Raw genomic sequence first — 22721 nt, forward strand, 5'->3', positions numbered from 1 at the left:
AGGTAGGTTTGGATTCACTCCTATAAAAGGTCAGGACAGTATGACAAAAATACAGCTACGGAAGAAAGCTACTTTCATACCTCTAAAACAACTTTGTCTCAAGCAGGAGCAGATGCTGAATATGTATTCTCTATTCTTGGTGGGTAGAGGGTCTAACTGTGAATGTGCAGTGTGAGTGTCATCACTCTAGCATGTTTCTGATTGGAGAAATAAGGCTTGTTGCAACTGTCCCCAGTCTCCCCTGTATATATTAAAAAAAAACAGGAAAAGCCAGTGTACATTCCTCTGTCATTTCTAACCTGAATTTCATGGCAGCTACTAAATTCCACTGACTCTTATTTTCCTTTTCCACTGACTGCAGCACTTTGAGGACAGAACTTCCAAACAAGACTTTAGACGAAAAAGAATTGGAAGAAGGAGTCATCAGTCATCGCATACTGCCTGAAGACACAACTTTATTAATAAATCAGCAAGCAAAGCATTTAAAATACAATGCAAGACACCCAGAAAACAAAGGCAGGCATGTATAAAAACCCAAACAAACCATAAAAGTGGATGTGGGCAGCTGAAGCTTTGCCGACGGCAGCAAACGGAGACGGAACAGAAAGAGAATAAGCAGCCGTTAAAAGAGGCGAGACGTGACGAGTGTATGCTGAGGTTGTTGTTTACATCCACACGATTAAAGACATTCACAAGTGTCTGGTAGAGCGCACACACTGGTCTGCTGGACTGAAAGCTACGGTGAAGGAGGATAGGAGGAAGGGGTGGGGGGGGGGGGGGGGGGGGGGCTGTTTGTAAGCGATTGCCGCGGGTTACCGGTCTGACTTCAGATACTGCTGCTGTCGTGACTTCTCAGTTTGAATACCGTTAATGCTGGTTATTCTCTGCCTTCTCCTCTGCGGCAGACAAACCCTGACTTTTCTGAAGAACACAGAGAGGAAGAGGAAATAAGAAACCACACTGTGCAGCAGCCAGTGATCAGATGGAGCATGGAGCAGGAGCACACAGGTGGTGGGGGACAGAGTGTGAACCGAAGTGGGCCTCGATCAGTTGCCAAGGACCCATTTACACCGAGTCACTTTATTCATCTTGGTGGATTAGGTCGCTGTTGGATGATAGGTGATAAAACAGTGTTTGGAGATGGACTGAAACCTGCCACCTCTGTGTGTAATAGTCAGGTGTTTAATAGGTGGAAAGATGAGTATACATCAGGTAATGGTCTGTGGAAGTGCCACGTGATAATAGCAGCTGAAGTGACACTGACATTACACCGACGTTAGTGGGTCTTCCTGATATGTGCAGAGTGGCAGGACGGGAAACGGCTCTGGTGATTGATATCATCAGTCAAATACAGAGTATAGCACACAGCTGTATGGTTTATCTGATCCCTGATCAGTGCAGCCACTGAATGACCACTTTAGAGACGATACAAACAAGCAAACTTTTCTTTCTTTTTGTTTTTTGTTTTTTCGGACTTGTAGCTCATGCTTGTCATGCCTGTGTGTGTGTGTTGTTAATGAACTGTCTGATTTCTGAAGTGAAAAAAAATCAATATTGTAGTTGTCTGCAGAAATTACATATTCGATTCATTTTAATGGCTGTTGGGGTTGTGTTGTGTGTGTAAATAAAAGAAAAATCAACATGGAATTTACCCAGGGATGAACCACTGAGATACGCTATTAATCAAGGTGGGTCTTGCATTCATCTTGTAGTTTGAAGACTACTTTAGCTTATTGTGTTCAAATGATACACATTCCTAAATTAAATATTGTTGTAATAATAACAGAAAACATGGGCTGTGGAAGTTGACAGGGTCCCAGCGATATGTTTTTTCCCCCTCTAACAGCTTTATTCAGCCATGATGTGGATGAACTTTTGAATCCTTTATTTTTTTTTGTGAAAATAAATAAAACTCTTTAAACCCTCCTGAGAAAAATCTGCTGATGGAGTCCAGAGTCGACTGAACTTGGTTTACCAGAGAAAGTCTAAGTTCACTCAAACAGATGCCACTGCCTTATTGTAACCCGTTTAACCCCATCAGCCACAGCGGTGGCTGTAAAAGACATCTTCACTTATAAGGCTCTACTGAATGGTCTGTTAATGCATCCCCAGCCAATGTTCAAATAATAAAGGGTCTCAACTGAATATGTGCAGTGTCACATGTTTAGTGTTAAGTGCACTGTTTACTTCCTGGTTGCACCATGGGAAGGTAATGGATAGGTCACAGATTTCTGGTACACATCATCTTTAAAGTGTCTAGTATAGATAGATACATGCATTTAGAATTACCCAGCTTTGTTCAGTGAACATACTGAAGGGAAGTTTCCACTTCTACTGTCTCACTTTGAATAAAGTTGGATCTACGTCACCTCTCAGATGGGATGTAATTGCCTTGCCCCTCAAAATGAAATTGATTGCGCTGTCCACATATAAAACATGGGGAGCCATTTGTCAGCCATGCATTTGAATGCATACACTGACTTATGTATCAACAGTGCAAACTGTCAGTATCGCTGTCATCATAATGCCGGGTGCTGCCACAGACAAAGATTTATATGTGTTAATAACTGGGCTGGGATGTGTAAGAATTTAATGACTGCATAGGAGAAATATGATGACAATTTAGTCTATAACACACCCACTGATCATAACTGTGACTCATCAGAAAAAAGAAAAAAAAACAGATTTGCACCTTCCATTCAAACTTGAAGAAAGTAATGATTTATGATTTCAAAGGATATTTTTGTTTCCTGGAAAAGTTTGATATTAAATGAATGTAACGAGTTTTTAGTTTTTTCTCTCTCCTGACAAGGGTTTGTTTGTTGTAAATTCTCACATGTGAGCATTTGTTGTAGAATATATGTAAAGGTATTTTTGTATATGTCTCATATCATTAATTACTGTTGTATTTTTAAGATACCAAAATAACAAATAAAATAAAATAAAAATAATGAAATGATCTCACATAATGAATTCCATGTCTAAAGACCATACATCTGGGTTAACATTAGAGAAAAGGGTCGATTATCTGCCTTTATACCAGGGAGACAATACATTATTATATAATTATATATCACCTGTGTGTGACAAAGCTGCATCTGCATCTGCGCAATGCCTGCTCACTTTAACAATGTAACAGCATTAGCTATCTTTTAAATGGTGAATTGAATCACCATGTTTGTACAAAAAATACCAGTTTCCATCACAAGATAAAAAGACATGTTAATGGGATCATAGTTTCACAATATTTTGAAGGTCATTTTTCATTTAGTTCCAGTGAAAACTGTGACAATCTGTCTGTGTGTGTGTGTTGCTATCGGCTCGTTCGTCTCGGTGTTCTTACGTAGGTTTGGTTCTGTGTGTTTTGTTATTTCACCACCTGGGGGCGCCATAGTTGCTTTAAAAGTCACTGACAAAGTCTCGAATTTGATTTCTGAGAAATTTGAGAACTTTCTCACCTACACACATTCATACATGAAGATGACACATTTTATCCAATGATGATGAGTGATGGTGATTAGAAATCCAACAGCACTATAAAAAAAAAACACAATGATCATCCAACACTTCAGTGTTTCAGCTGTGACATTCAGCTGCTGGGTCGACATAGGCGTGATACATTTTTTTTCCCTATACAGGTTTTAGCCTCACCTTACAATTACCTTCCATGTACGTACCTGGCTTAGAGCCGCTGCTAACACACTCAGTAGCAGGGTTAAGTCAATATATCGATTGAACAGTTTAAAGTGTGTTAGTGTTAGTGTTAGTGTAACCTCGTGTTTCAGAAGCTTTATCCCTCTGGCAACCACACACATCAGTAAATTACTGAAGCTTCATGCAGATATTTTTGGCTGAAATGCAGAGTGAACCACAAGTCAAAAGTCAAAACAATAGACTGGTTGGACTTGAAGCTACAGTTAACTACTGTATAACATTGACTGTAGAGTTTCAGAATGTTCTGGGTCTCCAAGGTCGACCAGACAAAGGATGGTTTCAAGGTGTTAGTACAATCCGGACAAGCGTTAGTTTATCAATCTATGTCTGAAACTCTTTTCAATCCTGACATAACAACCTCTGTGACATCTTTTATCAATTTGAACATTTCCAAACAGCAATCGTGCAACAGTGTTACAATTACCGCGTCTCAACCCAATGACAGCACACATTTTAGAAGTGGTCCAACCATTTCAGTCTCAAACATCTGCACATAGCTGAATCCCTGTCTTGGATGTAGCTATGTAATGGGATTTTAAATACAAATGTGGACCAACACTGTCCCTCACAGACAGTGTGATCAGCCTTCTGAACCTGTATCAGTTGATACACACACAAATACACAATAGTGGGAGCATCATGGGAGGCAGGGTGAGGGAGATTTGGTTTAACTATTGACTGAGACACTTCACTGAACTCCAATAATAATTCTGGATTCACTTTGATCAGCCCACAAGAGTGTGATTTTTTTTTTCATGACTCATTGACAGAATGCATTCTACGAGAAGTCCTGTAGCGTAATCCCAAACTTCAGAGTGAGTGATTGGTTGATCGACTGATTGACTGAATGATGATGTAGGAGCGTGGGTTTTTGGCAGGAAGTGTGCACCTGTCAACAGCACTGAAGTGGGAGGAGGGAGCCAGAATGGAGGACGGTGAAGGAGGAGGTGTTCCTCACAGGCAGAAGTCGAAGGTCAGGTCGGACTTGCCCATCTTCTGTCTGTACACGGTGTCAAACTTGTCATTCATAGACACTGTGAAGATGTCCTTCCATAGACCCACACGTCCTGCAGGGAGGACACACAGGAAGAGGAGGGACACTTTACTTACTCACGTATCTGAAGGAGACAGGGGACTGGGTGATAAGATATTACATAATACTATGTTCTTAAAGGGATAGTTCAACATTTTGGTAAATTGGCCCTATAGGAGTAGGTTTGTTACCTTTAATTGTCGGGTGTAATTTATTTTTAGAACAGCGGAGCAGAGCCGCGAGCTGCTGAGAGCTACGCTACAGAGGCTAATGGAATTTCTTGGTTTCCCTCATCAAACTCATCAAATACACAATCCAACAACTCCAAAACGCTCTGGTGGACAAGTTGTGACCTGCACATTCACCACGCTATGAGATAATAACGGAACATTACAAGACGGAGTTGTTTTCGAGGTAAATTCATGCAAAACAGCTGATGTGCTTTCCTGTCTGGGGCAGTTTGTCTGGTAACGTTGTGTTATTATCTCATAGCGTGGTGGATGTGCAGGTCGCAACTTGTCCACCTGAGCGTTTTGGAGTTGTTGGATTGTGAATTTGATGGGTTTGATGAGGGAAACAAAGAAATCCCATTAGCCTCTGTAGCGTAGCTCTGAGCAGCTCGCTGCTCTGCTCCGCCGTTCTAAAAATAGCTTGCACCGACAATTAAAGGTAACAAACCCACTCCTAAAACTATAGGAATATGGCAATGGGCCAATTTACCAAAAATGTTGAACTATCCCTTTAAATATGCTCAAAACAGGATAGTGATGGTAGGTAAGATGTCTATGATACTGACAGCACAAATATACAAAGTAATCATCTACTTGCTCCAATTCAATTTCAATCATATGGGACAAGGAGACTCAGTGATGTAGCAGAGTTCTTCTCAGCAACGTAAATCAGGTAAAGTTGAAGCATATTTAAATCTTGTTCAAACGTAACCTTCACACCGGATTCAACATAATATATTGGTATTATACAAATGCAGCACAATGTACATCAATATTTCCCAACCGTCTCACAGCTCAGGACATACTAGAAAATCTAAAACATTTTGGTGGCCCACACATGAAGGCCAAGAAACATTAGATCTGACTCACTGTACATAATATTTTATTATAGGAAACGAGCACGCTGACATGAGGCGTTATCCGTGTTTTTTTACAGTCTAATCTCTGCTTTGATTAAGAATTAAAATATTGGTCCTCAGATAATCATTAGATCTCCTCTGACAGGTTTCAGCTGAGTGGCAGCAACACAACGAGGCAGTGACTCACCTGCTGTGACTGCCAGCTGTGTGCTAAGCCTACAGCACACACACCAGAAGACCATGCACTGAACAGAAAATAAGAAACAAGTTGGGGAAAAAGAAAAAAAAATAAGACAGAAATCATGAGTCAACATCAAAATCAAAACATGAATGGAAACATAAATCAGTTTGACAAATTATAATAATAAATCAAAGAAAGAATGTTAAAGGATGTGTCAGAAAGAAACTCAAAAAACAGACTGGACCTGAAGGTTGAAATGCAATCTGTGGTGTCGGGGCAACATGTGGCCACATGGTGGTGCTGCGGTCATCTTATTGCTTAAACATGCAATTCCATTGTCTGAACCAAGACTGAAACAAAATACAAAATAAATACGTAACACGACCGCAAAATATAGTCTTCAAGTGCAATAATAATGTTGTGGTCTTTAGACTGTTACAATGTCTCATTGAACTTACAGCTTCATGTCAGTGACCTATGATAACTCCACACATGAACTCAGTGACCCCTACCGCCTTGTGTGCCCTGAATGACATGTTGAATTTGGTAGAATAGTTTGTTGAACTCTTCTTTTCTCTTATCTGGGCTGTGGACCCTGTGGAAATTATGCCTTTGTGACAGACAGACCAGCTGTGAGTTGACTTCTGAGTTATTTGTTGCATCAGTTTGTGTGCAACATCTGGACTCCAGAAATCAGCCCCAGGAAAAAATACTTTTAATACTTTTAATGCTTCCATTTGAGTCCAAGATAGCCTTTCTATCTCAAAAGCCCCACTTGCTGTGGCCAACGGTCTTCTCTATCTATCTGTTCACTTTGGGGAGACCAGAAATAGAATGTTTTCTGATCATGTCAGTTACATGTAGTTTTTCACAATAGGTGTTGCATTGGAGACAGCCTGTAGCTTTCCAGTAGCTAGTAGAAAGGCTATCTTGGACTCAAATGGAAGCTTATGAATTAAGGAAATTTTCTATATACAGTACATGTTAAGCATAGATATTCTCCATAAAGTGCTGAAAAATAATAATTTTCATGAGAATTTGTCAGGCGAACAGTACTTCTTTTTGTCTTTTTGGGGATGTTTAGGGTGATATTTTAAAATCGAGTTGCAACAAACCCCAGAATGTTTTTTTCCTGCCTTCCCCTATGTGTCAAGATACTCTCTGCCAAATTTTATAGTTGTATGACTATTTAAGCCATTGTAGTACCTAAACATTTGCATTTACATAATTTCACCAGCAAAATGACCCAAGAAAGGGGTTTTGGACCCCTGTAGCTTTCCAGCAGCTAGTTGACCAGGTTGTCCACCCAGGTTTTAATCCTTGAAGTTCCTAGATATCATTTCTGGTGTCAAACCTTTTACAACGCTCCATGTCTGTTTTTTTGCTTTTGTGTTCTATGGATTGAAAACGATGCTGTTTTGGAAGAAGTTGCTGGAGATTTTTATACCTTCTCAATATGGGAAATTCCATTTACGTCCACTGTTTCGGGTTTGAGAAAGATATCATAAAACAGAATAGACATATGACCGTAACTGCATGGCTGCATACACCCAAAGATGAAACTGTTTGTCAGCTTTGATCTTAAAGTCAGTTATCATTTCCTTACTGGTGGCTTTTAAAACTCCTGAACTCCATTTGCATGGCCCTCTGGTCTTTAAATAGCTTTGCAACGGGAGCTCTGATGGCTTGTTCGATACCATGAGCTCACTGATCCGAATCAGGTCTCATCAAACAGCTGTAAAAGGGAATTAGGTTGATTACATTTATGATCTCTCCCTCTGTCTCTCTAATGTGCTTAGGTCTAAACTGGACCGTGGTCACAGAGACTTCATGTTGTTGCTCCTTGTGTGTTTTTGACAAAGAGCCGATTGTGTCTTTTCTGTTTGCCAGAGGCGCAGACTGAAAAAGTATTTCTTATTTTGAACAAGTCAAGAATAGCCTGGTTGCTTTTCAAAAATCATTTCTAAATCTGTTTTATTTGCTCTGTTTCTTATGTCAATAAATTCCATTATAGTACATGCCATAGGGCCTCCTCAAAAGTGTTTATACTGTATGAATGTGATCAGGAAGTTGTGGATATGTTTGTTCACTTACAGAATAATACAGATTCAAGGTCTCTGTACTTTGTCTACACATTTCAGTGTTGTGTTACTTTATAATGTTACTCCCCCACTATTTTGGGGGGAAATATTTTTACCTTTTACTCCAAGACTTCCCTTAAACCAATAGATCCATACTGACAAACTGCAGCATCAAAATGCCACTTACATGGATTCTTTCAGAGCTCCACTCCTGATATGTGCTTGACGATTTATTGTGGCCCTGCTGGCTGTAATAAAGCTGCCAGTATAGCAAAACCACCAATCTCCCACCAAGGATATCTGTGGTTCAGCTGCATTAGTTTTGATCCATTAACGTTATGCAACCAAAATCAGTGGTGCACTCTGACCTTTTTTGGTGGTCAACCATAAAAGTAAGGATATTCGGGCCATAATTGCTTCCATTTTTGGTCTGTAAGTCTCAATTTTATGGAAAAACATTATTATATAAGTGGAATTCTCCTGAGAAAACTCAAAATAATTACTTCTCTATATTCCCACCCTGCTTATAGATTGTTTTGCAAAACTTTGGGATTTTTTTCAGGGAGACTAACTGTAATTGAATTGACGGAAATAAAGTGAAAAGATTCAGTGACGTGAAGTTAGGTGGATGCGATGCTTTGGGGACACTGCAGCTATAATAGTGAATGCCCTTTCACCCAGATATCACAGAGGAACTCAAAACTCAGTCTAGTTAGCAAACAAGAGGAACTGCAGCGAGTTTTGAATCTTCCGTTTCCTTCCACTCACCCCTGCAGATGGACAGAGCCTCCGAGTTGCCGCACTGCTCGATGAGCTGGTTGCAGCTCTCTACCATGCCCTCCAGCTGAGACTTGTCACAGGACACACCCAGGAATCGGGCTAACTGCTCCACCAACGTCCCTAAATCCTGTAGGAGAGGATGAGGAGAGGAGAGGAGAGGAGAGGAGAGGAGAGGAGAGGAGAGGAGAGGAGAGGAGAGGAGAGGAGACTGTATGATAATAGGAAATCTATAAAAGCAATAATCACAACAAAATAGCTGCCTCCCTCTCGTGCCTTTAGATAATACTGAGTCAATTATCTGTTTCCCCAAACAGCATCCACCCACGGCTGCAGAGAGAACACACAGTTCCCTGTGCTTACACAATCTATGTGGCATAAAGGTGGATGAGAGTCGTTTGGACAACATGTACCTACAGCCCTGTATGGACGATGTGCCATATAGGTTAAACATAATGCTATCAGTTTACAGCCCTGGGTTATATGCATTCATGTTTGCATTGCACAAGGGTGTGTGTGTCTGTGTGTCTCTAAAGTAGACCAAAGCAACATATATATGTCACATAAATAGGCTATATTTCCACTTCAAATCCTGGAGTCTAAAACTGTGAGACCACTTTCCCAGAATTTAGTTATTTGAACAAATTGAGAAATGAATGAGAAAAACAAAAATAACGTCCATCACCATAACAATCCAGGCTCTACTTGGGCCACATGCTTGTCTTCTGGCCAGATATACAGTATTCACCAAGATACATGGTCCAAATCTGGCCCATATTCAGAGTGAATGTAAAATGTTTATTCTGCATTTTGACCAATTTTGGCGCACGCACACTAAATCTTCCAGATATCAGAGGATAACAACCGGACTCTGTGCAGATGTGGAGTATATGAACCAGACTCAGGCCGAGAACCCAGGCATTATACCAGGCCGCTAGGTTCATTTTCTTGTATGGGATTACATTGAAAACAGATCCATTGTGTGGTGATTTCATTTTTAGTTTGTCTCTCTGTTTTGTTTTTTTGTTTTTTTGTATGATGTGCTAATGCAGTACTAATACTACAGTAGTAGTATCTGACATACTGCTACAAATCACGTAAACAGCACCTGTAATCCTCAGTATGGTCATTCATATGAGAATCTTAAATTTGAAAAGACACATTTTTTTATTTGTATCTCATCACAAACTCCCTACCTCAGATCTTTGTGCTGTGACCCACTGGGGATTTTTGATTTCTAAATGAGCATGGATTCTTTTCCTTTCCTTTCATCTGTTTTTGTGTGGGGTCTACTTCAAGTGTGTTACAAAATAAAAGTGCAGGAAGTTTGTGAAGTACAGGTCTGTCTCTATTTGGCTTTTACTTTTGATCAAAGAGAAGACACTTCAGAGACCCACATTTAAAAAAAATACAACAACATATAACTGCCTACGTCATGTCTTTTATAATTTTAGAAAGACTGAATGATTTCTCTGGGAATTCCCTTACTTTCTTTGATATACGACACCAGCACCATTTGTTCTCTGACTCCGTCTGCAGTTGTTCAGCTGATTACCTCGTCTCCTTTTACTTCTAAAAATCCATTCTTAAGCCTATCTGCAGACGTGAGGATGTGTGAGCCTCGTAAACATGGTGGGAACTGATAAGAGGACCTTTGACAAAGCAAAGAGCAAGTATTGATTTGGAACTTTTTCTTTAAGAGGAGAGTTTTACATAAGTATGATCTGTACAGAAGGAAGATATGATCCATGTGTCTGCCACGTCGCACCAGATGAGAAGGGGACTGAACCTCAGGTTAAAATAGGTTACACTTCCTTTGGACCTAAGTGAGAGACAGCTGAATAGACCAGTGGGCCTGAGGACCGTTGTTAATCCTGTGCTGTGTGTCGACCTGTGCTACACATCTTAAAGGGATAGTTCACCTAAAATTGACATGTTACTCATTATCTACTCACCCTCATGTGGACTCAGGGCTGGGAGAAGTTTTAGAGTCCTCCCTGGCTTCTCTGAGTTACAGGGGGTCTCGGCGTAGCAGTGCATGTCCATATAACGGTTGCAAATGGATACCAACTGTCTTCGTAACAAAAAGACACACCAAAAAACATCCAAATACCTCCATGCTGCTCGTATGTAATGTCAGTCTTGTATTGAAGCCCCGAAATGCGAAATTGTCCCGAAAAAAATTAAATAAGTCTATATTGTTTGTAGTGGAAGCTCCCAGTGTCTCAGTTCACTGCTCTTCCTGTGTCAGTGCAAATCTCGCGTGATTTGCACTGACCGGTGGAACAATTTCTCATGTTGGGGCTTCAATACAAGAGGGACATTACAGACGAGCAGTATGGAGGTATTTGGATGTTTTTTGGTGTGTCTTTTTGGACGAAGAAAGTTGGTATCCATTGACAACCATTATATGGACAAATACTGCTGCGCGGACCCCCCCGTAACTCAGTGAAGGAACGGAGGACTCTGAAAATTCTCACAGCTCTTAGTCGACATGAGGGTGAGTAGATAATGAGAAAAAATTTGAATTTTGGGTGAACTATCCCTTTAATCCTGTGCTGTGTGTCGACCTGTGCTACACATCTTAATCTGACTTTCTGTTTGACTAAAACTACACACTACCACTACAGCTGACTGGACGCAGAGCTCGTGCTGAGCTTAAGTGTAGAACCGCTTTGCTCCGCACTGTTGCCGACAAGAGAGAAACTCAGCTTTACTTTGAACAATGAATGGAAAAAAAGACAAACATCTGGCCTGCAACAAACAGCAACTTGATGTGGCAGAAATGAAAATGAAGAACATCAGTCTAGGTCTAAGCAGCTTCAAATCCAGTCCAGATGAGACTGAGATAGAGTTAAACAGAGTCCAAATTAGCTGGAAAATCAAGTCAAGAGGAGAAAAACAAGGGTGGTGAGGTTGAAGGTAAAGAGCATGTATGGTCAGAAAACAATTCACACACACACACACACACATCAATATCAGTAGCCTTGAGTAACTCCAGTGCACCGACTCACTTCTTCTTATCTAAATTACACCAAACAATCAGAGACTCAAATCTTCACAGACAAGTGGGTTAAAATAAGTCTTTTACCTTGTACATATCTTCATATTTCAAGAAGAGGACATTAGAGTCCATACGATGCTCCCAGAATTCCTGAACATGTTCAAACCAGGAACCATATCCCACTGTGGGAGAGAGAGAGGTGGAGGATGAATCAGTCTGTGCACAGACACACATTAGAGCAGGAGTTCAGTGAACCGGACCAGACTTACATTTGTCATTCATGAAGCGCCGAGAGAACTCCTGGAAGGTTCCCCGGTAGCTCATGGTCCTGAGAGAGCGGTGGAACTGGTAATAGGACACCACCAGGTCCTTAGGGTTTCGAGCCATGTATATCACCTAAAGAGCATCACAACAGTACTGACTATGGTCACACACATAGTGCTGTGTAACACTGCTAAATACATAATGGTTCACATTTAGGCATGACATGAATGCCAGAGGAAATATTAGTGTCACATACACAGATCCTCTAGACATGACAAACAGTCTCAACAGTTTCTCAACAGTTTATGAATTTTTCGAGACAAACTGTGCAAAATTTTGCATTGAAGTCAATGGGGCAGGCGGGGAAAAAAAGAGCGAAAAAGAACAATCATTGGAGTTTTACAAACGTCTACTGCTCAGGCATACTTTCACCTAGAGACTTCATATGAACTTTAAACAGTAGACACAAGTCTTGTGTATTGGCGTATTATTCCACATTTAAATAGGTTATTATAAAGAAGCCTGAGATCACTGTCAATCTACTTCCGTTTTTCTCATTTATTTTAAATACTGTATACCTAAACCTAGACTTGTGTCATTTAAAAGGCTCAGCTGATTGAGGAAGTTTTAAAGCATGGGAGCAGATTTTGCTGATTCAGCTGATCCCTCACTTAACATACACGAACATAGATCTCAGTTAAATCATCCGCCTAAGTAAGCACATTAGGAGGCCGGGGTGGAGGAGGAAGCTGTGACTGCACGTGGTGCCAGAATGTCCCAACAATTTCTTGTTATTGCTTTGTTTAAACAAACTGTTCCTCATTTTCATTTTCAAACCATTTTTAAAATTGACTCTGCTTTGTTTCATTTCTTAGTTTTTTATTGATTCTATTCTAAGGTGTGGAGGAAAAATGAAATGAATGCATTCTCAATACTGGACAAAATGGGTTATTCAAAAGTGTCATAGGGTACAGTTTGTGAATATCCCCACCTCCCTTAAAATAAAGTAAATTTTCTTGAAACTTTTCAAATTAGCATCAATGAAAAATTCATGGCGGACAGACCTTGGCCTCTCCGTTGTGCATGGCCGTGGGGAGGAATCGGTAGGGGAGATGGCTTTTGATCAGACGAGGGGATGTGAGCTCCTGTAGGGGAAGGAAAACAAAGTCAGTATTTTAAATCTGTATTCTGCCATTCTCTTCTCAGTCCTGCAGAAATCCACTGGTATTGCCAGTTGTGTCTTATCTTATCTGTCAGTGGTCTCATATACATTATGTGTTCCTGTGTTTCTTGGAAAATGAGATAACATTTTTCTCTCAAGGAACATACCCCGCCCTATGTATGTGTCTGTTAGCACAGTATCTCAAAGGAGCCTATATGATGAGTGAATTTCCATGACACCAATAATCCATATGCATTTAGAGACGTCTCTGCCTCTTATATCACGGAGTGCTGCAGGAATGAGTCCTAAACCATCCCATGTTCCCTTGTCCTTTAGTCTCAGTCAAACACGTTGGAGGTTTCTCTGTGGCAACGCTGATGTCATGTGACCATTGTGCTGTTCTTTTACAACCCAATATTAGGTTATTACTTCTAGAAAATGTCTTTTTGTTGAGGAAATCAGAGTGATGCTAAGTGAGTCATGCTAGAGTATGCTACATGCAATGTGTGCATGAAAGGTATCCACCATCCTGTTAGAGAGCAAATCTTAATCCCAAAATCTGCTAAATAAATTCTCAGGTGCAGTACATACCTGTATGATATCCAGGCCAGGTTGGGGGTACTCTAAGACAGGAAGCTGTTCATCGATGTTCATAAGGCCGATTTCATCTGGATCTGCTCCCTGACTCACTAAATATACAACCTCCTGAAGTAGACTGGTGCCTATGAGGAGAGAGAACAGAGGAGACAGCCTTAAGACAATAAAGAAATTAAACTGGTAAGACGGGCACAAATGAACTGGATATTGTATAAACAAGAAATGATCATGGAAAGGATACAATCCAAACTTGCTTTTGCAATGTTAGATGGAAGAGTGTGCCAACCACACACACCCTCACTGGATACACTGGATACAGCTATTCTACTGCAGTGTATTTAGGTGGTCAGACAGGGGCAAAGTGTATCTGTGGTTCTATGTGAGTGAAAGAGCAGACAGAAAGAAGTTACTAAGGAGGAGGTTGAGCTATAAAGCACACTAATCCCATGTACAGGCCATTTTTGTTAAATATCCCCATGACAATTTACTTTTTGTAATAATTGAAATATCAGTGTTTTCTCACTATTCCAGTTGAGAAATCACCGCGCCAATCAGTGACATTTCTCACCCTCAAACATATCCAGTTCATTTGCCCACAGACATAACTGTTGTACATTCGCTGCACATTCATATGTGAATGTGTGTCAGTTTTCACTTAAGGACTTAAGATGGTACAACGATTCACTGCTGTCTGGTGTCTATGTACAGTAATCAAAGAGACATGTTGCATAATGCTGCTAATGTTTACAGTGTGTCGGATGACTGCAGCTCCTCACACAGTGTGTGCTAACACTTTGGTTCTGGGATATTCTTTCATCACACACTCCTCAGTCTTTTATGGGCCCAAAACGTAGAGTTTGACAACTGCACACACACCATGACCTCAAAGAGAAGTATGAGGATGAAGATAAGATAAGATAAAAGATATGAGGCCTTTATTGTCACTGCATTAAAATACAATGAAATTGCAACTGCCGATCACAGTGGTGGCATACATACTTAAAATCACACACATCATAAAAGCAGGAAAACAGAAAAGAGAAAACAGACACACACAAAAAAGCAAAAAAACACATGAGTTAAAAGAAGATAAGGAGACGAATACAACATGAAGCCGCTGCTACCATTAAAATTCAAGACACCATTAAAGAAAAGAAGAAAGCCCTTCAGAAAAACTATGAGGAGCAGCAGGCGGCTCACATTAAGAGCCAGAAGAACCTGGTGGCTGAGCTCCAGGCAGAGAAACACAAGAACCGGTCTCTTCAACAGCAGCTGCAGAACCTGTGGGCTTCATGCCAAGATGTCACCAAGAGGTATGAAGCTGAAATCTTCAGTGCCAGGCAGCAGGCTGAGACACTTGAGGAAAAGCTTCTAGACCAGACCAAAGCTCATGCTGACAGGATGTCACAGTACCTGCTCCTGGAGTATCACCTCAGGGTGGAGATCGAAGCCCTCCAGAAAGCTCTGGCAGATCTGACTGATGCTTGGCAGCCAGTGGTGGACAGTAACAAAGTAAATTTACTTGAGTAGGCTACTGTACTTAAGTAGTACATATCCAGAGGATTTGTACTTTACTTGAGTATTAGATTTCTTTAGTACATATTACTCTTACTTGAATACATTTCCAAGACAAATATTTTTACTTTTACTTGAGTTAATTTCTAGGAAGGCTGAAAAGTACTTGTTACTTTCAGGTCTGCTCTTTTTTTTTTTCTTTTTTCTAAAATCCTATTGAACACAAGCTGTGTTTGTCAAAGAAGGAAACCCTAACCCCTAAAAGCAGCACATCAGTGCAGCTGCTTTCAAAGAGTTCATTCTCACAAACAAGAGTTAGAAGCTCCTTAAATTCATTTAGAAAAAATTATAGTAATTCATTGATGTGAAAAATAAGAAATTTACTCTTACTTTTACTTAAAGTGAATTTAAAAACATGTAGGCTACTTTTGGATACTTAAGTACCTTTAAAAGCAAATACTTTTTTACTCTTACTCGAGTAACATGTCGACTGAGCTACTTTTACTTGTAACGGAGTAAATTTTGACCAGTAGTATTTGTACTCTTAAGTACAGGGGTGGAGTACTCTGTCCATCTCTGTTGGCAGCCATATGCTGCCTGGAGAGCCCAGTTTGAGCAGAAAAGAGTGGAAGAGCTGACAGCTCTGTTCCAGACTCAGCTCTCATTCAAAGACACCAAAAAACCAACAGAGACTCAGCAGCTTCTCTAAGACACTGACTTCTCCCGTTGGTTACCCAACAAGGAAGATCCTGATGTGATGAACACTGAACCTGAAGAGACTGACCAGAGCCAGACAGAGAAACCAACCTGGGAGGTGTCATCTAAACACACTCTCCCTTCCTCACTGACTGAAAACTGATCATTTGCTTTTTTCTCTCTTTTCTTTCCATTCATTTTTGTTTTTCTTCATTTCCTTCATCATTCACCCCTGAATGATGTCAGCAGAAAAATACAAAAAAGAAATACAGTCGTAATGGTGTTTTCCTCCTACTTTGTAATTGTACAGTCTTTTAAAAGACTCTATTTTTTTCAAAATTGAGTTTTTTGCATAATATCATCCATTAGTGGTCTGTTAATGCCTGTGTGGTGTTATTTTTAAATTTTCAACATTTTTTGATTAGTTATTCATAAAATACAAAGGTTCTATCAACCAAAACACAAGCCGAGTTGGAACTTTGATGCTCAATATCTCGGAACTACCCTAAACGGAGATAGAACCTTATAATTCTAAGCTCACGTATGGTTGTTTTTACTTTGTGCATCTTCCATTTCACTTCATCAATTTTAACTGTATGATTTCCTGCAATGTCTTATAGTATCTTCTAATGTAGGCTAATGTGAATCTTCTAATGGGGGCATTTGCTTGCTCACAGTGACAATGCTAAGGTACTGATACCAAGCTGGTATAATGGTTACCATGTTCACCGTCCTCAGTCAATCTAATAATTCTTGAGATGTTTAATAAATAATTAATTAAAAAAAGTAGTTAAAAAGTCTGTCTGTTATTAGAGATCAGAAGCACGCGGCCTCAGGCTGGCCACATGCTGACTGTGAAGCTTTATAAATCATGGAATGATTTCTTGAAATCCCCTCCTTGTTCTGAAACTTTTATTTCACATTAGTACCAGTTATGATGTATTTTGCATACATGAAAGGGTTCAATTGTGTTTGACATAAAAACATCAGTTGTGCCTTATAAATTGAAATAAAGTCCAAAAAATATTGGAGCTGAGCATAAAAATAGTATCAGAGGACATTGAGTGCTGAACTAACCCTGCATGTAGACCTTTCAACCATAGAGCAGCTCCTCAAACCAATTTTATGCATCTGTATTTGGACCTCTCATTTCTGTCTGACCACAGAATTGAGCACTGATTGGATGATTCTCCACCTCACATCCAGTGTGGTCAGTCGTCCAGTGCAGATTTACTGTCAAGAGAAGTATTGAGTCTTTTATTTATGATTCTGGCTGGTGACGTTTAATTATACCAGCTGAATGAGTTGGTAAACTTCAGAATCTGGTCTGACAGGTGTGGGAACTATTCCACATCAGCTCTTTGTGGAATAGTTCCCACACCTGTTTTAGAGGGTCTGATAACAAGACTTCAGACAATAATGTGGCACCAAATCATTCTCAGTATAAAGAATGGGATAATGGTGCTGAGCAGAGAATGAAGTTATGCTCCTTCTATATGTGTGTTTTTTTTTTTTGGTAGGCTGTCTGCATGTTTGGTATGTATGTATGAGAGTCCTCCTGTTAAACTGCCTATATGTGTACACCTGCGCTGAAAAAACAACACATTTTTGGCTAAAAAGGCCTCCGCAAAAAAAAAAAAAAAACATTTGGACAGGTTTGTTTTGATTTAAGAGGAGGATTGTACTCATGTAACAGAAGGGATAGTCACATAGAAAGCTTCAATGTTTCAAGCAGACCTATAGAACCTTGTTCAAGAGCTTTTGAATATGAACTGGAATATTAAAGCTGCATTTATCAGGCAAAAAGTCAGGATTGTGACTGCTGCAGCTGATCAGTGAAGACTTAGAAATGAAGCAGAACTGAAAAAAATCTGATTTTCACCAGGACAGTGTCATGGGATGTTTTCCAGTTACTCAATTCACCAACTATCTGCCCCGCTAGATTTTCCCTGGTTAACTATAAGTGGTGTTTTTGTGAGAAAGTTAACAGCTAAAGCAGTGAACAGCTTCAACTCATCTATGAAACAGGAACAGGACTCCATACATACATAGGTGCAGAAAAATGATTCTGTAGGCCACTGCCTCGAGGAAACAACTCTATCTAGAGCATCATGATGTGGGTTTTCTTGGTGACTCTCAAGATGAAGACCACCATGCCGAGCATCAGTTAATGTAACTGAACAGGACTCAATGGCAGTGTGTCTGTAGAAACAAATAAAGCTTTGCTGTCTGGTGAGATGCTGGACGAATCTGGATTCTAGGAAGTTGATCTCTGCCTGAGGGTACCGAGCAAACTATTGAGCTCATTATGATGTATGTACATTGGTTGGCCTTCTTCAATCAAAGCCAATAATAATAATACAAAAACAATGCAAAATAATGCTACACCATGGTATTTTATTTTCGGAAACAGACTAAAGAGTCTCTTTCCCGTTTCAACATGATGAAACCCCTGCATGCACCAAGTCGAAGAGAGATTTCCCAGACTGGCGCACAAAGCCTGGACCTCAACACCCATCCAAAACCTTTGGGAGCTCCAAAAGCACTTCCCATGATGCATTTCAATAGCTTTTGTTATACTCCCCATATCAAAATACCAACAACTTTCAAACTCTGTATCTTTCCTAATGAAAACAAAAACTAATCAAAGAAAAAAAGAAAAATAATAATTAACCCTAATGACACCATAAAGATTTTTTTCTAAGACTTTTGAAATTGATATTGAGTTGTTTTCACAGACTAAATCTGGCACCATGTGAATAGCAAAGTCATTTTGATTAATAAAACTGCTGTGGTGCTTCTTGACATATGCAATTTTCATTTGTAAAATGTCACTTTTCATTTCAGAAATGTGATCCAGCCTGAGCAGAGGATGCTTTGCTGTATGTCAGTGTTCCTCTGTGATTTAAATGTGTGGCTTTATGCAGTGCAGAGGTGCACCACCTGCAGGGAGACTATGTGTCTGACGTCAAAGCAGTCAGAAACCCACTGCCATCCCAAACTGTGGAGCCACCACACAACACTAACCCCCCCTCCCCAACCCGTTTTTAGAATATCTCTAATCCCATTGGCCAAGACAGCCACATGCAAGCCAATGGCATTGTAGGTCTGCAGCATCCCAGCCATGTGTCCTGCCATGTGCAGTCTTTCCTCTGCACCAGAAGACTATAGACACAACACAGCAAGGGGAGGGAAACAGGAGAGAAGGGCTTGTTTTGGCAGCTTTAGGAAACAGTGAGGTTTGATGGATATAAATAAATTCATAACTGATTCATATCTTGTTTAATTTGGGCCACCATCTTTGTTTACAGCTTAATGGACCTGCAGCTATTTCTGTGAGTGCAGCAGAGAGGCAAGACAAGGCAATTTTATTTGTATAGCCCGTTTTTACAAACAGTTTGTCTCAAAGGGCTTTACATGGCATCATAACAACATCCTCTGTCCTTAGACCCTCGCATCCACTGAGGAAAAACTCCATAGAAAACCCTTTTAACAGGGAAAAATTGGAGAAACCTCAGACTGAGAGACAGAGGAGGGATCCCTCACCCAGGACGGGCAGACGTGCAGCAGAGAGGACACCTAGCAGAATTATCTACTTCCACAAAGGTCCTTGTAACGGTTAAACTTGAAGGTCACAGGGGTTTACACGGTTTACACATGACAAAATGCATTGTGTATAGGACACTGCAGACTTGGTGATCTGATTAAAGGCAGATAAGTATAAATGCATTAAGGATGCTTTTGAGATACAATCACTCAGACTATATTCTGAGGTGACCACATTCTTGTGAGTGAATTCTCTCCTGGAGAACCTATGACTCACCCACTCCTTATCGCATGTTCTTGATGCCTGTGGCTCATACAGCTGTGTTGAGTACTTTTTGCCCTGGTTACCTTAAAATACATGTCACTGATTCTGAAAATGAAAAATGGCTTTAGACCGTCCTTCCCTGAAAATACCAAAGGGGGTATTTAGGGTATTTGGGTGTGTGGGTTTATTATCTGAATCTGAAACAGGCCCTATAGTGTTGCTATTGGCACTTCTATTAAACCTATAAATTATGTGAGTTCAGATATACTCTCCAAACAGTAACTTGAATAAGCCAGTGATCATGGCTGAATCCCATACAAAATGATTTACATCCAATAAACATCCAGTACAATAATATAACAAAGAGGCATCTGAGGGTGTGGAACCTTTTCCCTAGCAGTTTGTCATCTTTTAGCTCTGTTTTTGTTTTCTCTACCAACCAGGGTCGTTGCATAGGGGAGAGAGGTGATGACAGTTCTAGGAGCCCACAGCCCAGTCCAGTAGGGCCCACAAAAAAAACCCAGGAGACTGATTGTTTGTTTGTTTTTTTACTAAATTCCTATTGTCAAAAAAATGGCAATGAAAAGTCAGGGGTTGGGGGCCCACTTAAGTATTTTTTCAGTCTGCCCGGAATTCCTAGCAACGGCCCTGCTACCAACTGATGCTGACAAATACTGTAGCCTATGTGGCCTCTTTACCTGCTGAATGTTTCACCGGGGAGCCTCCAAATGTGTCTGTCCGCTGTTTGCTGCACACAGCAACAATCAAAACACCGAGCAGACATCTCTCATCTCATTATTAAAGTTATAAAAAATGTGTCTGTGCAGCTTTAATTGAGAGCCTAACCCTTACCATGTCTAAGTGCCTTTTCGCAGAGTCTGTCAGACATGACAATTAAATCACAATGAGGACATCCTGCACTGAATTGGAAAATCATCAAAGGATGATGCAACCAGTGACTGACGAGGCCTGAATGAATCATGCCTGTGTGCAGTTATCAGAGAGCCTCCCTGGATCTGGAGGACGCAGCACAACAACAAACCTCTGCTTGCAGAGCAATAGTTGTACACCGGTTTGTTACGCACGACTGCTGTCTCTCACAGTATCATGTAGCAGTGTGAGTGCTCAGTATTATGCAGCAACACCTCACAGTCAACTCTTTGATTTCTTGGCCTTATGGCATGTCCCAACAAAAGTTTATAAGCCAACAATGAGCAACAACTGCAACATTTCAGCATGTTTTTCTGGCTAAAATTACAGTTGGAAATAGTGACGATGCATTCACTGACATTCTGTGGCACAGCCTTATTAATTAAGCTGTAATTAAGCCATCAGTCTAGGTTTCCCCCTTCATCAACTTTGCTAACTGTGAACAGGCCTGCTCTGCTTCCCAGTTCACACAGGCCTACATGCTGCTGAGATGCTGAACAGATGATTCCCATGACAACAAACAAACTCTCCCTATATGCCAATCTGCCCGTGCACTGCCGAGCTCCAGCTGCCCACTGATCACATGATCGGACCCACCCAGCCAGCGCAACAGCAGGGCATCGCGCACGTCAGTCGGCCTGCATGCAGCAGCGCTGCGCAAAGACTCACGGAGCTGGATGTAAACATTAACTTCCGTCACTGTTGTGGGCTTTCGACTGAATGATGCACTGCAGCCACGCATTGTTCGACTGACTGTTACTGACTCAGTGTGTGATCATGCCACAGCGGCTGATAGAAGGGCCTATAAGCAGAGATGAGGTAGCTATTGGGTAACTATGACCCACCCAGTGCGATTAAATATGAAGCACCAGCAGACGTGCAACTTTAATGATGCCTGTGATTTGTGCAAAATGGAGCCTGCAGCTGATCTGCGCTGTGCATTAGGTCGCTGTGTGTTCTAATGGGAAACTTTGAGCATCACATCACTGTTGTGTGCTGCAGCAAAACAAACAGTGAAGAAAGCTGAAGACACAGCGAGCACAGCGCAGGAGGGTGACGCAGAGGCTTGTTTACCTGACTTTGGGTAGGTGACAATCCATATGTCGCTACTTCTGAGGGAGAAATTGGCGATCTCCTCCATCTTCCCTCTGCAGAAGGGCGGCAGTCGCACTCCATCAAACTCGAAGTATTTGCTCTCAAACTCAATCGGCGTGCTCGGCGTGTCTGCCTCGCTCTCGGCCATCGTCCAAACGAGCCGCCAGCGCAATGGGAGCGAAAGCGCGCGACACCCAGGCGAACAGTTTGGTTGAGTGAAATAAATAAAAGAGATGAAGGGTGTGTGATGATGGTGGTGGTGGTGAGACTGGTTTGAGACGCCGCTGCCGCTCGCTTCGGGATGGTGAGGAGGAGGAGGCTCGCGGTGGATGCTGGTTGACCTACAGCCAATCACGCGGGAGATCAGTGATGTAATGCGCGCACACGAGGCCCAGCATCAGGACCACTCTTGCCAGGGCGACGATGCACACAGACGCACGCTCCAGTTAAAACTATTAGCCTACCATATGGCCGCTGTGATATTAGCCCACAATAATCCTATGGCTTTATCGCGCCCAAAATAGAACAACTCAGTGTTGTTACAGTGTTACAGTGTTGCTGATACATAAACTATAGTCAATCCGACAGGTCTATAACAGCCCATAATGGAATAACATTTTTGCATTATTATAGGCTATGATATTTAATAGCCTGAGTCAAGATAAGCTATTATACAGTTATCTTATTCAGTATAGGCTATTTAGTAGGATATTAAAATAATTTAGCTAATGTTAGTAATTTACCTAAATAATAGGCTATATAATTATTATA

The 22721-nt window shown here is 40.9% G+C and overlaps 1 protein-coding gene across 1 annotated transcript; it reads right to left on the bottom strand.

The window, feature by feature from the left end:
• Positions 1 to 454: 454 nt before the first annotated feature.
• On the bottom strand, positions 455 to 22098 carry sult4a1 (sulfotransferase family 4A, member 1; the record flags this gene model as incomplete). Its single annotated transcript, XM_083999791.1, has 7 exons — positions 455 to 4781; positions 8868 to 9006; positions 11968 to 12062; positions 12150 to 12276; positions 13209 to 13289; positions 13898 to 14028; positions 21930 to 22098. 7 exons carry the CDS (start codon positions 22096 to 22098, stop codon positions 4669 to 4671), a joined length of 855 nt encoding a protein of 284 aa, XP_083855917.1. The 3' UTR covers positions 455 to 4668.
• Between the last annotated feature and the right edge of the window lie 623 nt (positions 22099 to 22721).

Source organism: Trachurus trachurus (assembly GCF_905171665.1).
Source record: "Trachurus trachurus genome assembly, chromosome: 23".
NCBI lineage: Eukaryota > Metazoa > Chordata > Actinopteri > Carangiformes > Carangidae > Trachurus > Trachurus trachurus.